Source organism: Beta vulgaris, chromosome 1, assembly GCF_026745355.1.
Source record: "Beta vulgaris subsp. vulgaris cultivar EL10 chromosome 1, EL10.2, whole genome shotgun sequence".
NCBI lineage: Eukaryota > Viridiplantae > Streptophyta > Magnoliopsida > Caryophyllales > Amaranthaceae > Beta > Beta vulgaris.
The window spans coordinates 46323475-46340033 of record NC_079202.1 but is presented as its reverse complement, the minus strand read 5'-3'; the positions used below and the strand labels follow the sequence as shown (position 1 = coordinate 46340033).

The following is a 16559-nucleotide window of genomic DNA, read 5'->3' as shown; positions in this document are numbered from 1 at the left end:
GTGACCAAGGAAGACAAGCCAACCAGATAAGGAACGACGCGTGAGTGGGCAAGCCGCCCAATCCGAGTCACACCAGCCTTGAAGAGAGAGGTCACAATCAGAACGCAGAAGAATACCCTGCCCAGGAGTACCCTTCAGATAGCAGACAACGCGTAAGGCAGCATCCCAGTGTTCCTGGCGCGGTTCTCGCATGAACTGAGACAACACATGAACCGAATAGGCCAAGTCAGGCTGAGTAACAGCCAAGTAAATCAAGCGACCAACCAAACGGCGATAGGCAGCAACATCAGAAATCAGGGGACCCGAAGCAAGTGCAAGGCGGTGATTTTGCTCAATCGGGAAACCAGAGGGCTTAGAACCCAACAAACCAGCCTCAGAAATAATATCCAGAGTATACTTCCTCTAACAAAGAAAAAGGCTATAAGCACTCCGAGCCACCTCAATACCAAGAAAATACTTCAAGACTCCCAAATCCTTCATTTTAAAACAATCACTCAGATAAGCTTTGAAAGTAGAGAGAGCAGCGGAATCATTACCAGAAATAATAAGATCATCAACATACACTAAAACATTAATTTGAACTGAGTGACGAGTGTAAGTGAAGAGGGAGTAGTCAGAATAAGACTGGAGGAAACCATAAGCCCGCAATGACGCAACCAGCTTGGCGAACCAACAACGAGGAGCCTGCTTTAGACCATAGAGAGACTTGCGGAGATGACACACAAGATTAGGATTAGAGTAGGCAAAACCGGGAGGCAGCTTCATATAAACTTCTTCATCCAAATCCCCATGAAGAAAAGCATTATGAACATCCATCTGATGAAGCTCCCAGTTTTTGGCAGCAGCTATAGCCAAAAAGGTGCGAACGGTAGTCATCTTAGCAACTGGAGGAAAAGTCTCAGTATAATCAACGCCAGCCTCCTGATGATTTCCCAAAACAACCAAACGAGACTTAAGCCGTTCAATTTCGCCATTAGACAAGTATTTTGTGCGATAGACCCACTGACTGCCCAAAGCACGTTTCCCGGGAGGCAATTCCTCCAAGGTCCAAGTACCATTCTCCTCCAAAGCTTGAATTTCAGCCTGCATAGATTGTTTCCACCCCTCACTCCGCATAGCTTCCTTGTAGGACCTCAGTTCAGAAGTAGAAACAATAGCTGCAACAAACTTCAAATAATTTGCAGAAAATTTTGAACAATTTAAATAATGAGCTATAGGATAAGGAGTGCCTGAGGAGGGAGACGGAGCAGGCGTAGAGGAAGATGGACTATCCGAAACAACAGCATTAGTGACATAATCATTTAAGAGCACCGAAGGAAATTTGGTCCGAAGACCGCGGCCCAAGACAACAGGAGATGCGGGCGAGACAGTGGGTTGGCCCACAGACGGGCCAGGAGAGACCGTGGGAAAACTGGGCTGAGAAGTAGGAGATGGAGAAGGGGAGAGGGCGTCAGAAGTGACGCTGGGCCGAGAGGAAGAAGAAGGGCCAGGAGAGGAAATCGGGGAGCTGGGCCGAGAAGGAGAGGAGATATGTGAGCTGGGCCGAGAAGGAGAAGGCGGGTCAGGGGCGGTATTTTGTGAGGTAGACCGAGAAGAAGAGGGAGGATCAGAAAGGGAAATTTGTGAGCTGGGCCGAGAAGTAATGGTGGGCTGTGGCGAGGTAGGAGGTTCGCAGGAGAGTGGAGGAGGAGAAATTTGAGTTGAATCAGTGGGGAGGATATTTTGAGGAGGTGAGGATATGAGTTCATCATCAAAATCAGGGTGAACAAGGATAGCACCATTGGGAACAAGGCTAGTAGGATCAATATTGACATCATCGGGGGTTAAAAATGGGTACACTTCCTCAAAAAATTTGTCATCTCGAGAAATAAAAAATTCCTTATTATCAAGATCAAACAACCGCCAACCTTTCTTGCCAAATGGGTAACCAACAAACACACAATTTCGACTACGACTTGCAAATTTATCCCCTTTAGTCTTATGATTGTGAGCAAAGCAGAGACATCCAAAAGTACGAATAGCATCATAGTTAGGGGTAAAGCCAAAGAGGAGATCAAAGGGAGTTTTGTTGTGAAGGAGAGGAGAGGGAGTACGGTTTATTAAGTGAGCAGCAGCAAGAACACTCTCACCCCAAAAATAAATGGGAAGATGAGCTTGGAACCGTAAAGCACGACCAACATTCAAAATGTGTTGATGTTTTCTTTCAACACGACCATTTTGTTGGGGGATAGCAACACAAGATGTTTGAAAGATAATACCAGAGGAAGCAAAGAAATCAAGTAAATAGTTAAATTCAGTGCCATTGTCACTTTGAACAACTTTAATGGTTTGAGAGAATTGGCGAGCAACCATAACAACAAAATTCATAAACATGGTAAAGACCTCAGTTTTATTAGTCATCAAATAAACCCACACAGCTCGGGAAAAATCATCCACAACGGTTAAAAAATAACGAGCTCCACAAGAGGAGACATGTCTATAGGGACCCCATAAATCACAATGTATCTTTTCAAAAATCCGACTAACTTTAGTATCACTCAAAGGAAACTTGTCTCTAGAATGTTTAGCTCGAAAACAAACTTCACATGCTTTATTCAAACTACCCATATGACCACACAAAGGGGGGAGTAACTTCACCACTTTCTCCGAAGGATGACCCATACGACGATGTCACAACTCCATATCCGTAGAAACTCCATTAACCGAAATCATAGGTAATGCTGCAACACTGGTGAAGTAGTAAAGTCCATCCTCTCTACGACCCGTTCCAATCAGCTTCCTCATGGGGTCCTGTATAGCACACATAGTAGAGGTAAATTGAACAAAACACGACAAATCGTTAGTCAGTTGTGCAACAGAAAGTAAACTAAATTGAAATTGAGGAACTAAAAGTACATTAGTAAGAGTAAGAGAGGGAGACAACCGAACTGAACCCTTTTCAGTAGCAACAACAATGTTTCCATTAGGAAGACCCACCGAACAAGGAGAGATAAACACCAAATCAAACATACAAGAGCGGTCACCAGTAACATGATGGGTAGCACCACTATCAATAATCCAAGAAGAAGAAAACGTACCACTTAGCCTATCATCAGAAACTTTGGCAGAGCCGAAAATGCCGTCAAGGGCCTGCCATTGAGCAGGCGTGAAGAGAGTGTCCGACGAGGAAGCAGGTGAGGCCGAAGTAGTGGCGGCCCCAACGACTACAGTGGCGTGGGCGGCGACAGAGCCACGGCCATGGCCAGCCGACTGTTTAGTTACACGGGCCTTGGGGTCAAATCCCTCCGGATAACCAATAATTTCGTAGCACTTTGAAACATCATGCCCCGGTTTTTTACAATGAGAACAAACATGCAGGGTCCAACAACGGGAAACATCGTGCCCCACTTTATGGCAGTGAGTACACGTAGGGCGGTCAGAGGTGTCCCGACCACGAGCAGAAGATCCCGTCGAAGAAGGCGGCCCACGGACGGCAAACCCGAGCACATCCGCAGGCTTGGCGTCAGTGGAGGGCTTGGCCGTGCGCACTCGTTCCTCTTGAACGACGAGTTGAAACGCACGGTCAAGTGATGGCAAGGGATCAGATGACAAAATTTGGGTACGAAGATGGCCATAATAATCAGAATACAAACCCATCAAAAAATCATGAAGACGTTGATTTTCACGACGGTCAAAATGACGAGAGCCAGCCGAGCATGGGGAGGCACAAGTGCACGAAATTAAGGGTTCATGTTTAAAAAGTTCATGCCACAACACATTCAATTGACCGTAATATGTAGAGACAGTCATGTTCTTGGTTTGGTCACATTTAGCAATAGCAGATTTTAATTGATGAATACGAGGGCTATTGATAGTAGCAAAACGAGTTTTCAAATGACTCCATAATTGATGAGCTTCGCGAAATTTAGTTAACGTACCTTTAACCTCAACGTCAATAGTGTTGAGTAACCAAGAAACAATCATTGCATTTACGTGACCCAGTTGGCGTCGGTAAAGGGGGAAATCGGCCCACGCAGGGAGCCATCAACAAAACAGAACTTCCGGCGAGCCTCGAGAGCGAGCTGAACATCACACGCCCAGTCATCGTAGTTATCAGATCGGAGGCGAGTCGGAGTAATAAAGTCTCCGGGACGATCGCCTGTACCAAGAAAAAATGGGTTGGTAATGTCGAGCCGGGGAACAGACGTTTCCGGCGACTTTTCTGGCATATCGCCGGCCATGAGAGAGAAAAAAAAATTTGGAGGACAAAGATTAGGGCTCCGATGCCATGTAAAGAAACATTTAGGGTTTAATTGTGTATTTTGTATTGATGTCAAGTATCCAATATATAGTACATCCTAGAAGGAAACTAAATAACAATACACCCTATACATAAGGAAAGAGATATTAACAAATATTGACAAATCCCTATACAATCTCACCTAACAGTTTTCAATACTTTTTTTGAAGAGAAAATTTATCTCAGAGATTAAAGAGAAGATATATTTGACATTTTCAATTACATTATAATTCTGTTTTAGAATATTAATAAAAGAATATTAATCTCTTTTACACATTAAAATTCTTACAATCACTATAGAGAAAAAGGAGATATTATTATTATTATTGCTTATTAGTTAGTACTAGATGAAACGGTGGCAGTGCACTCTTTAGGAAGACCTTGAGGAAACCTTTGGATATCAGTGCAGTAGTTATAAATCATATAGTTCCTCTGCACCCATTGCAGCCTCTGCTGGCTTGTACCATCAAGTTGTTGGTTCATCCAGGCAGAGGAAGCGCTGGAGCCACGACAAGAAGATCTACCATTAGACCAAACACAAGCATTGGCATTGAAGTTCCTGTAAGAAGCTACGAATGGAGCCTTGGACCAATCTGTTTTGATCCGTCCGCCTTGAGTTGCCCAGTCTTCCGCGTCCCAGAGACTCGAATACATCCTCATTGCCTGGCTCTTTGGGAATGATACTCCAATGGCTTCCATGTTCTTGAACTCTCTAATGGGTGTACCATCCACAGCAAATCTGAAATCAGACAGAACATATACTAATGGAGTTAAGAAATGGTACTATGATATTAGATTGTAAAACTGTCCTTCCCTAATAAAAATTATCATTTTCCTGTCAAAAAAAATAAATGAGGAGAGAGATAATTGATAGGATAATGGGTAAAAAAAAGTGTGGGGATTAAAATGTCCATTTATTATACCTCCCTATATTCTTGTGCTTTTTATTATTTTGATTAAATATTAGAAAGTTAGTGGAAGTTAGTAGACCATGTTAACAGAAAAGTACTTTGGGTGAGCAAACTGCAAATTTTGAAACTCAGGTGAGTAAACTGTAATTTTATTCAAAGTTCAGTACCCAAAAGTATACTTAACTCTAGATAATGTGATGTTACTATAAAATTGTAGCCAATTATACTACATGAGTCACCTAATAAAATACAAGTTTTTTGGGGAAAAACCTAATAAAATTTTTGGCCAGAAACAAAACATTAAAGAGTCAACTAAGGGTAAAAAAAAAGGTCGACGTCGATAAATGGTAAATTTGGCCGGAAATTCATAAAGTGGTTCCTGTTCACAATCGAAAGTATTTTATTAGGTCCTTTTTGACAAAATTTAATTTACTAGGTCCTTCCCAACAAAACTTGTATTTTATTAGGTCCTTTTTGAAAAAAAACCCTTTAAAAAATAGAAATGCAAGTACTTTTGATTTTTAAGGAAGATGTGGTAGGGTAACATCATTCGTTATTACTGTAGTTTATTTCAATGGTATAATTAGTTTTCAGTTGATTAAGTTGGTGTTGAGCATAGCTCAAATGATTGAAATACTACAGCAATAACTAACTAGTGCCACATCAGCACAGTTAGTTATAACAACTTATTGTATTGTTTCTGAATAGTTGTTATCCTACTGTAATGTAGTATATAAGGAAACTCTCTCTATTAGATTGTAATTCATTCAATATACAATACAATCTAAACCTTCTCTTCTTCTCTAAACATTCTCTCTCTATCTCTAAACTTTCTTACATCTAAGCTTTCTTGTCTAAACTCATCAATGGAGGTTATAACAACCTCGAGCTGAATTGATACTAATCTGCATACTTTATCATGGTATCAGAGCTGCGAAACTATTGCAATCATATTCTTGAAGATCAAAAACTCACTGATGAAATCCAGATGTCTGTAAGTTCAAAAAAATTCTGCGATCCTTCTAAAATTCTAAAATTCCGCTCTCAAATTCTCTTGATCAAAATTTCTTTGATCTAAATTTCTTTGAATTCTGTTCTTCTTTTCCATATATCTCAATCTGCTTCTCAAATAATTTTTCTGTGTTTGATTCTATGTTCATCCTAGTGATAGCCTTAAAATGTGTTCAGTTCCTACTAAATTTGATGGAAATGGATACAGTGATTGGAAGAGAGCAATGCTTATAGGACTATCTGCTAAAAATAAACTAAGCTTTGTAGATGGAACACTTGAAATGCCAGGCCATTAGTGATCCTACTTATCATGCTTGGAAAAGATGCAACGATTTGGTTATTAGTTGGTTATTAAGTGCCTTAGAACCTACCATTGCTCGTAGTGTTCTATATTTCTCTACTGCAAAAGAAATCTGGAGTAATCTTGAAGAAAGATATGGTCAATCTTCTGGACCACAGTTGTTTTCTCTTGAACAACAACTACATGACATATCACAAGGAAGTGAAAATGTTGCTGAATATTTCACAAAGATGAAAATGCTATGGGATGAACTGGACATTGTAAATCCTATTCCTACCTGTACTTGCAATGGATGTAGTTGCAATCTCAATAAGAAATTATTGACTGCTCGAGAGAATCAGAGACTCATTCAATTCTTGATGAAGTTGAATGAGCACTATGCTATGGTAAGAGCTAACATTTTAATGATGCAGCCACTGGTAGCTGTAAATCATGCATACAGACTTCTTGTCCAAGAAGAAAGAAACAGAACTATTGCTCATGATATGCAAAGTTCTAATTCTTATTCTGCAGAGAATCATGCCTTAGTTGCTGATAGAAGAACACACTATGATCATAGCAGAACAAAGCCAAATGTTTATCAACCGCCTTATAAGCAACAACAATCTTATTATCCATCAACTGATAATAAGAATAAAGGAAAAGTGTTGGTCAACAACAGCAACAAGAGGAGTTTTCCATACTATTGTGATCACTGCAAGATCACAGGACATTCAACTGAAAGATGTTTCAAACTCAATGGGTATCCTCAAGATTTCAAACCTCAATTCAAGAAATATGCTCACCTTTCACAAGGAGCATCTCTTGACACTGAGAATTATGATAATTCAGCTGGTTTTGGGAATGAATTAGTCACAGCATCATTTACTCTGGATCAGTATAACCAGATCATTGATATTATGCATACTAATTACAACCCTGCAACAGATAATCTTGAAGAAGTTGGTGATGAAGATAATACTCATGGAACTGCTTTCTAGCAGGTAAAACATGCTTGTTTTCTTCTTTTCAGAGTGATTGGGTATTGGATAGTGGTGCTACAGATCATATGAGCTTAATTTGTCTTTATTTGACAATTACAATATAATCACATCTGGGGAACATAGTATTACAATACCTGATGGAAACAAAGTTCAGGTTACTCATATTGGCACTGCTGTTGTGAATGGTGTTTCTCTTCAAGAAGTTTATATGTTCCAGGCTTCAAATTTAATCTTATTTCTATTCCTAAATTATGCAAAGATCTCAAATGTGAAGTCATATTCACTGATAATGCCTGTTTTCTTCAGGGCCATTCAATGAGAATGCCTCTTGGTAAGCTTAAAAGTGGCTTATATTGCACTGCTATTACTTCATCATCTGTTGCTGCTGATGAATCACCTTGTGACCTCTCCTCTGCTCATGGTTTATCTACCACTTCCACCTCAGTTCTTGAAGAAATCAAGCTTCAACACATAAGACTTGGTCATATGCCATTTCAGCAATTGAAGCACTTATTTCCTTCATTACCCATAAATGCATCTGTTGAGTGTATTTGTCAAGTGTGTCCTGCTGCTAGACAACATAGACTTCCATTTACTTCAAGTTCTATATGTACTACTGCACCTTTTCAGTTGATCCATGTAGATCTTTGGGGGCCCTATAGGGTATCTACTTACAATAAATGTACTTTCTTCATGACTATAGTGGATGATTTTTCCAGAAGTACTTGGATTCACATGATGAAGTTCAAATCTGATGCTGTGGTTATATTACAGAATTTTGTTTCTTATGTGAACACACAATTTCACATTCTTGTTCAATGCATTAGAACAGATAATGCCAAAGAGCTTTGTGAAGGGGAACTAAAGCTGTTCTATGCTGCCAAAGGTATACAACACCAAAGAAGCTGTGTTGACACTCCACAACAAAATGGAGTTGTGGAGAGAAAACATAGACATTTGCTAGAAACTGCAAGAGCACTATTTTTTCAATCCAACTTACCTATTTCATATTGGGGAGAGTGTATTTTAACAGCTGCTTACATCATCAATAGAATGCCATTAGCTTGCCTCAACAACATCTCTCCTTTCACCAAGCTTTACAACAAAGAGACTAATGTTTCTCATCTAAGAGCTTTTGGGTGTTTATGTTTTGTTGCAACACTCAAACAAGGTAGAAGCAAATTTCATCCTAGATCACAGCCTCATGTGTTTCTTGGATATTCCTCAAATCAGAAAGGATACAAAGTCCTAAACCTTGCAAATCATACTATTTCTATTTCAAGAGATGTAGTGTTTTATGAAAAACACTTTCCATTTCACTACAATCCTTCTCCCACCTCATTTAACACCACTAAATCTTTTCATATTTTTCTCCCCTCCACTACTTTGTCATCTTCCATTGCTGATGTCCCTGATGTCTTTCACTTTCCTTCTACTACATCTATTTCATCAGACTCACCTTCTTTATCCTCACCTTCTAATTCTTCTCCAGCTCCTTCTTCTCCTCCACCACAACCATCTCTTTCTACACCTCCTATACCTTCTTCCTCTCCTTCACCATCACCTCCTAGCCCTTCTCCTCCACTCAGAAAATCAACCAGACCCACTAAACACCCTTCATATTTACAGTCTTATGTCTGCAATCTTGGCTCTTTTACACCACCTTCTTCACATTGGTGTAATCTAGTCACTGCTGACTCTTTACCTCCATCTCATCTTTCTCTTATTGCTACCATAGATTTTTTTCTGAACCTCACTCTTACAAGGAAGCTTCTCAATCACCTGTTTGGGTAGCAGCAATGGACAAAGAGCTTCAAGCTCTAGCTGACACACATACTTGGGATCTTGTTGCTTTACCTCCTCACAAGAAACCTATAGGCTGTAAGTGGGTGTACAAAACTAAACTCAAGGCTGATGGTTCTCTAGAGAGATGCAAAGCTAGGCTTGTTGCTAAAGGCTTTACACAACAATATGGCCTCGATTATGAAGAAACATTTTCTCCAGTGATCAAGATGTCTACATCAGGTGTTCTTGCTATTGCTTCTAATAAATCAGGCCTATACATCAACTTGATGTAATAAAATCGCATTTCTTCATGGTGATTTACATGAAGAAGTGTATATGAAGCCACCTGAAGGTCTCTCTTGTCCTCCTGGTTTTGTTTGCAAGCTAAAAAAATCTTTATATGGGCTTAAGCAAGCCAGCAGACAATGGTTTGCTAAACTTCTATCAGCTCTACAAGCTCAGGGTTTCATTCAATCTAAGAATGATTACAGTCTTTTTATTAAGAAGACTTCACACCACATTACTCTTGCAGCAGTTTATGTGGATGATATTCTGCTTACTGGTACTGACCTGCCTAGCATCACTTCACTCAAAGCTTACCTTCACTCTACCTTCAGCATCAAGGATTTGGGGTTACTCAATTATTTCTTGGGTATTGAAATCACCAGAACTTCATCTGGGATCATTATGACTCAAAAGAAGTTCACTAAGGAACTTCTTGCCTCTACTGAGTTAGATCTCTCTCATCACACTGTTACTCCCTTCCTTTACATCTCAAACTCTCAGCTCTTATGGCCCCCTCTCTGACCCTGCTCAGTATAGATGTCTAGTAGGGAAACTCAACTTCCTAACAAATACTAGACCTGATCTCTCATTCACTGTTCAAGCTCTCAGCCAGTTTATGCATGATCCTAGATCTTCTCACATGGCTGCTCTTCATCATACTTTGAAGTATGTTGCTGGTACTGCTACTCAGGGTATTCTCCTACATGCTAGTTCTGAATTAAAACTCCAAGCTTTCTCAGATTCAGATTGGGGTGCATGTCCTGATTCAAGGAGGTCCATTTCAGGGTATCTTCTTCTCCTAGGCAACTCACCTATCTCTTGGAAGTCCAAGAAACAAGCTACAGTCTCCAAAAGCTCATCTGAAGCAGAATATAGGGCCATGGCCAGTGCAACTTCTGAAATTACATGGCTAGTTAGACTCTTGACTGAGTTGGGTGTATCTGATTTGCAGCCTGTCACCCTTCATTGTGATAATCAATCTTCTATCTATATTGCTAAAAATCCTGTCTTTCATGAAAGGACAAAGCATATAGATATTGATTGTCACTTTACTCGAGAAAAAATCATGGAAGGCCTTCTACAGCTCTCTTACTTGCCTACAAAGCATCAGTTAGCTGATGTGTTTACTAAGGCCTTACCTTCAGCACAGTTTAACACTTTGTTGTCCAAGCTGGGAATGCTTCTTACAGATTCCAGCTTGCGGGGGGATGTTGAGCATAGCTCAAATGATTGAAATACTACAGCAATAACTAACTAGTGCCACATCAGCACAGTTAGTTATAACAACTTATTGTATTGTTTCTGAATAGTTGTTATCCTACTGTAATGTAGTATATAAGGAAACTCTCTCTATTAGATTGTAATTCATTCAATATACAATACAATCTAAACCTTCTCTTCTTCTCTAAACATTCTCTCTCTATCTCTAAACTTTCTTACATCTAAGCTTTCTTGTCTAAACTCATCAATGGAGGTTATAACAACCTCGAGCTGAATTGATACTAATCTGCATACTTTATCAGTTGGTGAGCTTACATGATTCTTTGGGGGTTCCAAAGGATGGAGTAGGTGTGGAAGTCAGCAGTGGGATCAAACCAAAGGCGGAATTGTTGCTCTCGATCACCTTTTCCTTGGGCGAAGACATTAGTATGGAGAGTGTATGGTTGGCCAGTGGCATTACCCAAGAATTCAAAGTCTATCTCGTCATGGTTTGGACCCTGAGATGATAACTGTAAAAAAGAATTACACAATGTCAACAATAAGGTTTAAGATGAACGTACCAACAAAATTTATCAAGTTGCTAATTTTCGTTATAGACTACTTACGTAGTAGGTAGTCACAGTTCCAGCAGAGTTCCCAGGAACGAGTTTGATTTGCATATCAATTTTTCCAAAGAGGTACTCGTTCTTGGACTTGAATCCCGAGCCAGAAGCTTTGTCAAGGGATAAGGTAAGGAGCTGACCATTGTTCATGATCTTGGCACGTCCATCACCCCAAGTGATGTCGAAATTCTGATAGAAATTGCTAGCACTAGCAGCAGCAGCCGCGACAACAAAAGAAGCAATTAAAAAAACATTAAGAAGAGTAGCAGCCATATCTAGGTGAGAATGTTTGCAAGTTGAGTAGTACTAGTATTATATGTTTGTGTAATTGTGTGATGAGCTAGTGTGCATGGACTAAGGTATTTATATGCTTAGGAGTATGGCCAAAGGATAAGGGGCGGGCCGACGGCTTGTGAAGTTGTTAGAGCAACTGCCTTAGCTTCGCTTACTGACTGCTAAGTGCTAAGGTACTAACTAGGAAGATTCAGATTAAGGTGAAACAGCTGGGTGCAGTTTTTGGATGCATGGGACACAGAATATTATTGTAACAAAAAAGTTAGGAAAAAGAATGGGGAAAAAGAGAGGTTGTGGGTATCAGTCAACTACCCCAATTTGTGGTAAGGGAGGTGATCAAAGTTGCCGCGCTTGGCCCCTCTTGCGGATATTGTGCTACGCACACGGCAAGTGAAACCAAGGTAAACAATAAAAAGGACGGTGCCTTTTCAGGAAGGTGTTAACGAAACAAAGTTATACTATTAGTAGTTTCTTAACACTTGGATCAACCCAAAAGATAAATAACAAGATAAAGCTCTTTTACCAATCGTTAATTATAGCAAAGGAAAAAGGTGGCTAGACATATGGCACTTATGACCGGCCAAATAAAAGATAGTTCTACTTGGGGTGGGGTGTATTAGTGTAAGTGGTGGGAACCATATGTAACACAATATTCAATTTGTTTTGTAGGGTTTATTTTAAGCAGAGCTAGGAATGAGTAAGAATAGAATTACTGGAGATAACTTATATTGTACACATGAAAAATTAAATTTGTTTCCCACTGACAAAGAGCTAGCCTATGTTAAATGGAAATGTTTTGCGTTTTTGATTTAAGTCTAAACCCAAATTGAAATCGAATTTACATTTTACGTCCTCCGTTCTTTTTCAATTGCAATTATGGGATTTTAACACTATTCATTCACCATCTTTTAACTATTTATTGTGATTTTTATGTAAGGAAAAATATAGGCATGTGGGATCTTGTTAGATTTTTCTCGATATATACTAAATTTTTTTTAGAGATACTTACCGTTTAAGTTTTTTATTGACAAGCATGAAAATTCAATTGTTGCAAGACAAAAAGAAGTGACACAGTACTACGAAACATATATAAAATGGGGTTACTAGAATCTAGATATAACCCCAAATAATAATATAATATATCTTTCCAAGTCTTTATGCCCTTTAACCCTCATAAAGTTATACCTAGTCTAAAATAATAAGCTAATTCCCAACTTAGAACTTAATATTCTGAAAAAATGGTCCGAACAACCTTCATAATTATATTTTTTGGGTTTAGAGCTGAGGTGTAATATATTTTTGGCCCAACTCAAAAATGGCCCGAGAAACCCACATGGCCCGGCACAAATTAGCGGATTTGAGATCTTAGAAAATTCCTGCATGGCCCAGCTTGAAACTAGCCACTTTTTTGCCAAATCCCAGCCTAGTCAATAATCACCTCTAAAACAACCTCAACCGTAAAATCGAAAAATATGTTTTTAAAAATCGAGGCCAATGCCACACAAAATCAAGAGAAGTTTGCGCCATGCCCACTCATGGTTTTTTGGCATCAATTTGAGTCATGAACCTTGCTAAAAAAAACATGGGATTGCATCCATGGTTTTTTGATGTTTGTATTTCTGTCATGCTCTGACCCAATCCATGGTTGGTCATCCTATGACCCAAACCATGGTTGGTCATCTTATTACCTAAGCCAACTATTTGTGGACATGTGGCAGTGCATCATATATAAATGTTATTTTCTATAATTCAAGTTTTGTAATATGAATAACTCAAAAAATACAGCTTAAGGAAAAATAAAAATTTCACCAATGGTCCTATCTTTTTGAGATCTATAAATAGACATCCATTTTGCTATATTTTTGACACACTTTCGAAATTAATTATTTTCTCTCTACATTGTACGCACATGAATAATTATTTTTGACAGTTTTTATTATTGAAGAAGTTTTTTAATCAAAATTAATTACTACCAAATGAATCTATTTAGGATCGTTTATATATAAAATAATTTATTTATAATCTTGTAATATATTATAAATATCAAAAGGTATAAATATGTATTGATGTAGGAGAGAGAAAATGGAATGGAGTATAGTAAGAAGTGCCATAGAGAAGAATGATGTTCTTTCTTTTTGGGTCATGAGTAGGTGCATTTGTTAAAATGAATCATAATCCATGACAAACTTTTGTAAGATGAGAGAGAAAGTTGATGAGAGAGAGAGAGAGAGAGAGAGAGAGAGAGAGAGAGAGAGGGGAATAACATATTTTTTTGGGGCATGAGTGAGACATTGAAAATCATGAAAATTTTGCACTACTTAAGCCTTTAATAAGTTTGTAATTGCATGTATCCGTTATTGTGATATTGGAGTAATATTTATATTTCAAGGAATGATATCTTACTATCTTTGTAGAGAATCTTTAATGTCAAATAATAAGTTATTGTAAATTCGATTCACATAAGAATTGCTAATACAAAACTCTTAGACTCAAGATTGATTGGCCCCTAGCTAGGGGGAGCAATGCTTGGTATACATGAAGTTTGAGAAAGTCTTATCCTAAAGTAGAGCTTTCATATCATTCATTCGAGTAACTTTCAGATTGGGTCATCTCAGGTTTCAGGTCATGTTCGTTCAGGTCATGTCAGGTCATTAAATCAAATAGGTCGGAAAAACCAGTCAGGACTGCCTTAGTTCGTTTCTTCTTTCAGGTTGGATCGAGTTCAACACAATCAATTTCAAGATAGGTCATTTTTTCGTGGTCATGTGATTTCGGATGGATTTATTGCAGGTTTATTTGCAGCGGGATTATCAAGTCAGGACAATAACTATTTGGGTTAGGTTTGAGTCAAATTCGCGTCGGTAGTTCTCAGGTTGTGTTATAATTGGGTTGTGCCATACTCGGTTTCAGGTCGCTTTGAGTGCGGAACGGGACATGAACCTTGTGTGACGCTACTTCAAATTTGTATCATTGTTTAAGATTTCATTGAAAATCAACGCTTGAATAGTTCATCAAGTTTTATGCCTTTTTGTAGTAGTGTTAGTTTATGATCTATGTTGTTGAGTCATGTAGTATTTTGATGATTGTAAACAAATGATGATTATCTAACTAACATGTGTGTTTGAGATGTGCATATTACATTAACATGAAAAATATCAAGTTATGAATATATCACATCATGAAGGTTTCCAAAGTGAAGTTCCTATAAAAGAGTTCCTATGGAACACAAATAGAGCGGTTCCTAGGTACATCCTGAGGAACATTGAATATGAAGTTGGAGAGTTCCTGAGTGGGAGCAGCAATATAACGTTTCAGAGTTGAAACAAGAAGTTCCTGAGCAGGAACTATGAGTGCGAAGTTTCTTAAAGGAACTAGCACACTGAAGTTCCAAAGGTGGAGCTATCAACATGCGGTTCTTGAGTTGGAGCAGCATGGAGCATGAAGGCAGAAAATATGAGTTTTTTTCTAGGATTCATGTAAGTATATGGAAACATGAAAGGTAATGGAACAAGGTCTAAAGGAACTCGTAAGGTCAAAGGAACTCGTGGAACTTAGAGTCAAAAGTATTTAAGAGTCAATAAATCTGATGCATATTATTATCTTAATCTATAAGAATTTATTAAGAGTTTATTTCTTAATAAATCTCTACGTGGTTAATTATTTATAAATAATATGCATTAGTTGTTTTAGGATAAGTTTTAGTTTTAAAATAAAAGATAAGTTTTAGTTTTAAAATAAAAGATAAGTTTTAAATAAAATCGGTTTCTTTAGGAATCTAATTTTAATTAATTTAATTTTATCTTTTTAGTTTTTGGAAAATAAAAAGCCTAGATTTATAATACGTATAATGAGTATTGTTAAAGAAATTGTCTTCTAAAGGAACAGACGTGGTAGTCTTTAATCTAAGTTAAAGGAACTAACTATTAAAAGGAACTAGACTTAGGATGGAGCATTACAACGGTAAGTTATGTCAGTTGAGTAAAAATGCCTAGATTATAAGTAACCGTTTTATTTAAGGAAAATCTGATTTTATGGAAAATCTTTTTAAGGAAAAGATTTTATTTTTCAAAAGATAATAAAAATATTATTCGGTTTTTACGGAAGAAATTTAAAGATAATATTTTTATTAAAATGATTTAATTTCAGATTTAATAATTAATATGTTTTTAATTAAATCAGATTTTCAATAATGCTTAAAGTGGTTGCTAAAATTAAGGAGCAGTAACTAAAACATCCCACGTTTAACAGTGATCATGGAGATCATGGGATATGTTTGTAAGGAACGTGTTCCTTAAGGGAAGGAACATCATGGGATAATGGTTTAACCACTAACACATGATTCATCCCACGTTCATTCTAAAAGACTGCTATAAATATACAAGTTCAATTGAGTTTCTAATTGTCTAACTGGTGTCTTTCCATAGTGTTAGACTTATGTCATTCCATAAGTTTGGCTTAAGGAATAGCGTTATAAAGAAATATATTTCTATTCATTGTTTGAGTCAGTTCCTTTGAGTTTCAAGTTCCTACTAGTGCCATGTTCCTTTACAGTTATTCAGTTTCTATATACTAGAGTTAAACATAATTATCAAGCGTCTGTATTTGAGTTTGGGGTTAAAGGGTTTGAGTGAACTCTTGTAATGGAACTTGGTAAAGGGTTTGAGTGAATTCTTGTATCAAGTTCGAGTTAGGAACTTGAGTAAGTTCGAGTTAGGAACTTGAGTAAGTTTTTATGTGTATGCGTAGACTTAGGGTGAAGTCTATCTAGGGGTGAAGGGTTTGAGTAAACCTTTGTAAAGAGTTGTGGGAACTCTTGAAAGACTTAGAGTTAAGTCTAGAGTATAGAGTGGAGATTGTGAGAGAGTTGGAGTTCCGAGTGGAACTTGA

The 16559-nt window shown here is 38.0% G+C and overlaps 1 protein-coding gene across 1 annotated transcript; it reads right to left on the bottom strand.

Annotated features, from left to right (window-relative positions):
* Positions 1 to 4531: 4531 nt before the first annotated feature.
* On the bottom strand, positions 4532 to 11934 carry LOC104884988 (xyloglucan endotransglucosylase/hydrolase protein 22). Its single transcript, XM_010669699.4, has 3 exons — positions 11382 to 11934; positions 11092 to 11285; positions 4532 to 5018 (listed from the first exon to the last, which is right to left on the bottom strand). The coding sequence occupies exons 1-3, from the start codon at positions 11649 to 11651 to the stop codon at positions 4613 to 4615; spliced, it is 870 nt and encodes a 289-aa protein (XP_010668001.2). The 5' UTR covers positions 11652 to 11934; the 3' UTR covers positions 4532 to 4612.
* Positions 11935 to 16559: the final 4625 nt, after the last annotated feature.

What these genes read in the sequence shown, in the direction of transcription:
- LOC104884988 (XM_010669699.4), bottom strand. Translation starts at nt 11,651, where the DNA reads ATGGCTGCTACTCTTCTTAATGTTTTTTTAATTGCTTCTTTTGTTGTC. An exon ending in GAACTGTGACTACCTACTAC is followed by an intron (nt 11,286 to 11,381) that starts GTAAGTAGTCTA and finishes TCTTTTTTACAG; the next exon opens with TTATCATCTCAGGGTCCAAA. An exon ending in TGGAACCCCCAAAGAATCAT is followed by an intron (nt 5,019 to 11,091) that starts GTAAGCTCACCA and finishes GTCTGATTTCAG; the next exon opens with ATTTGCTGTGGATGGTACAC.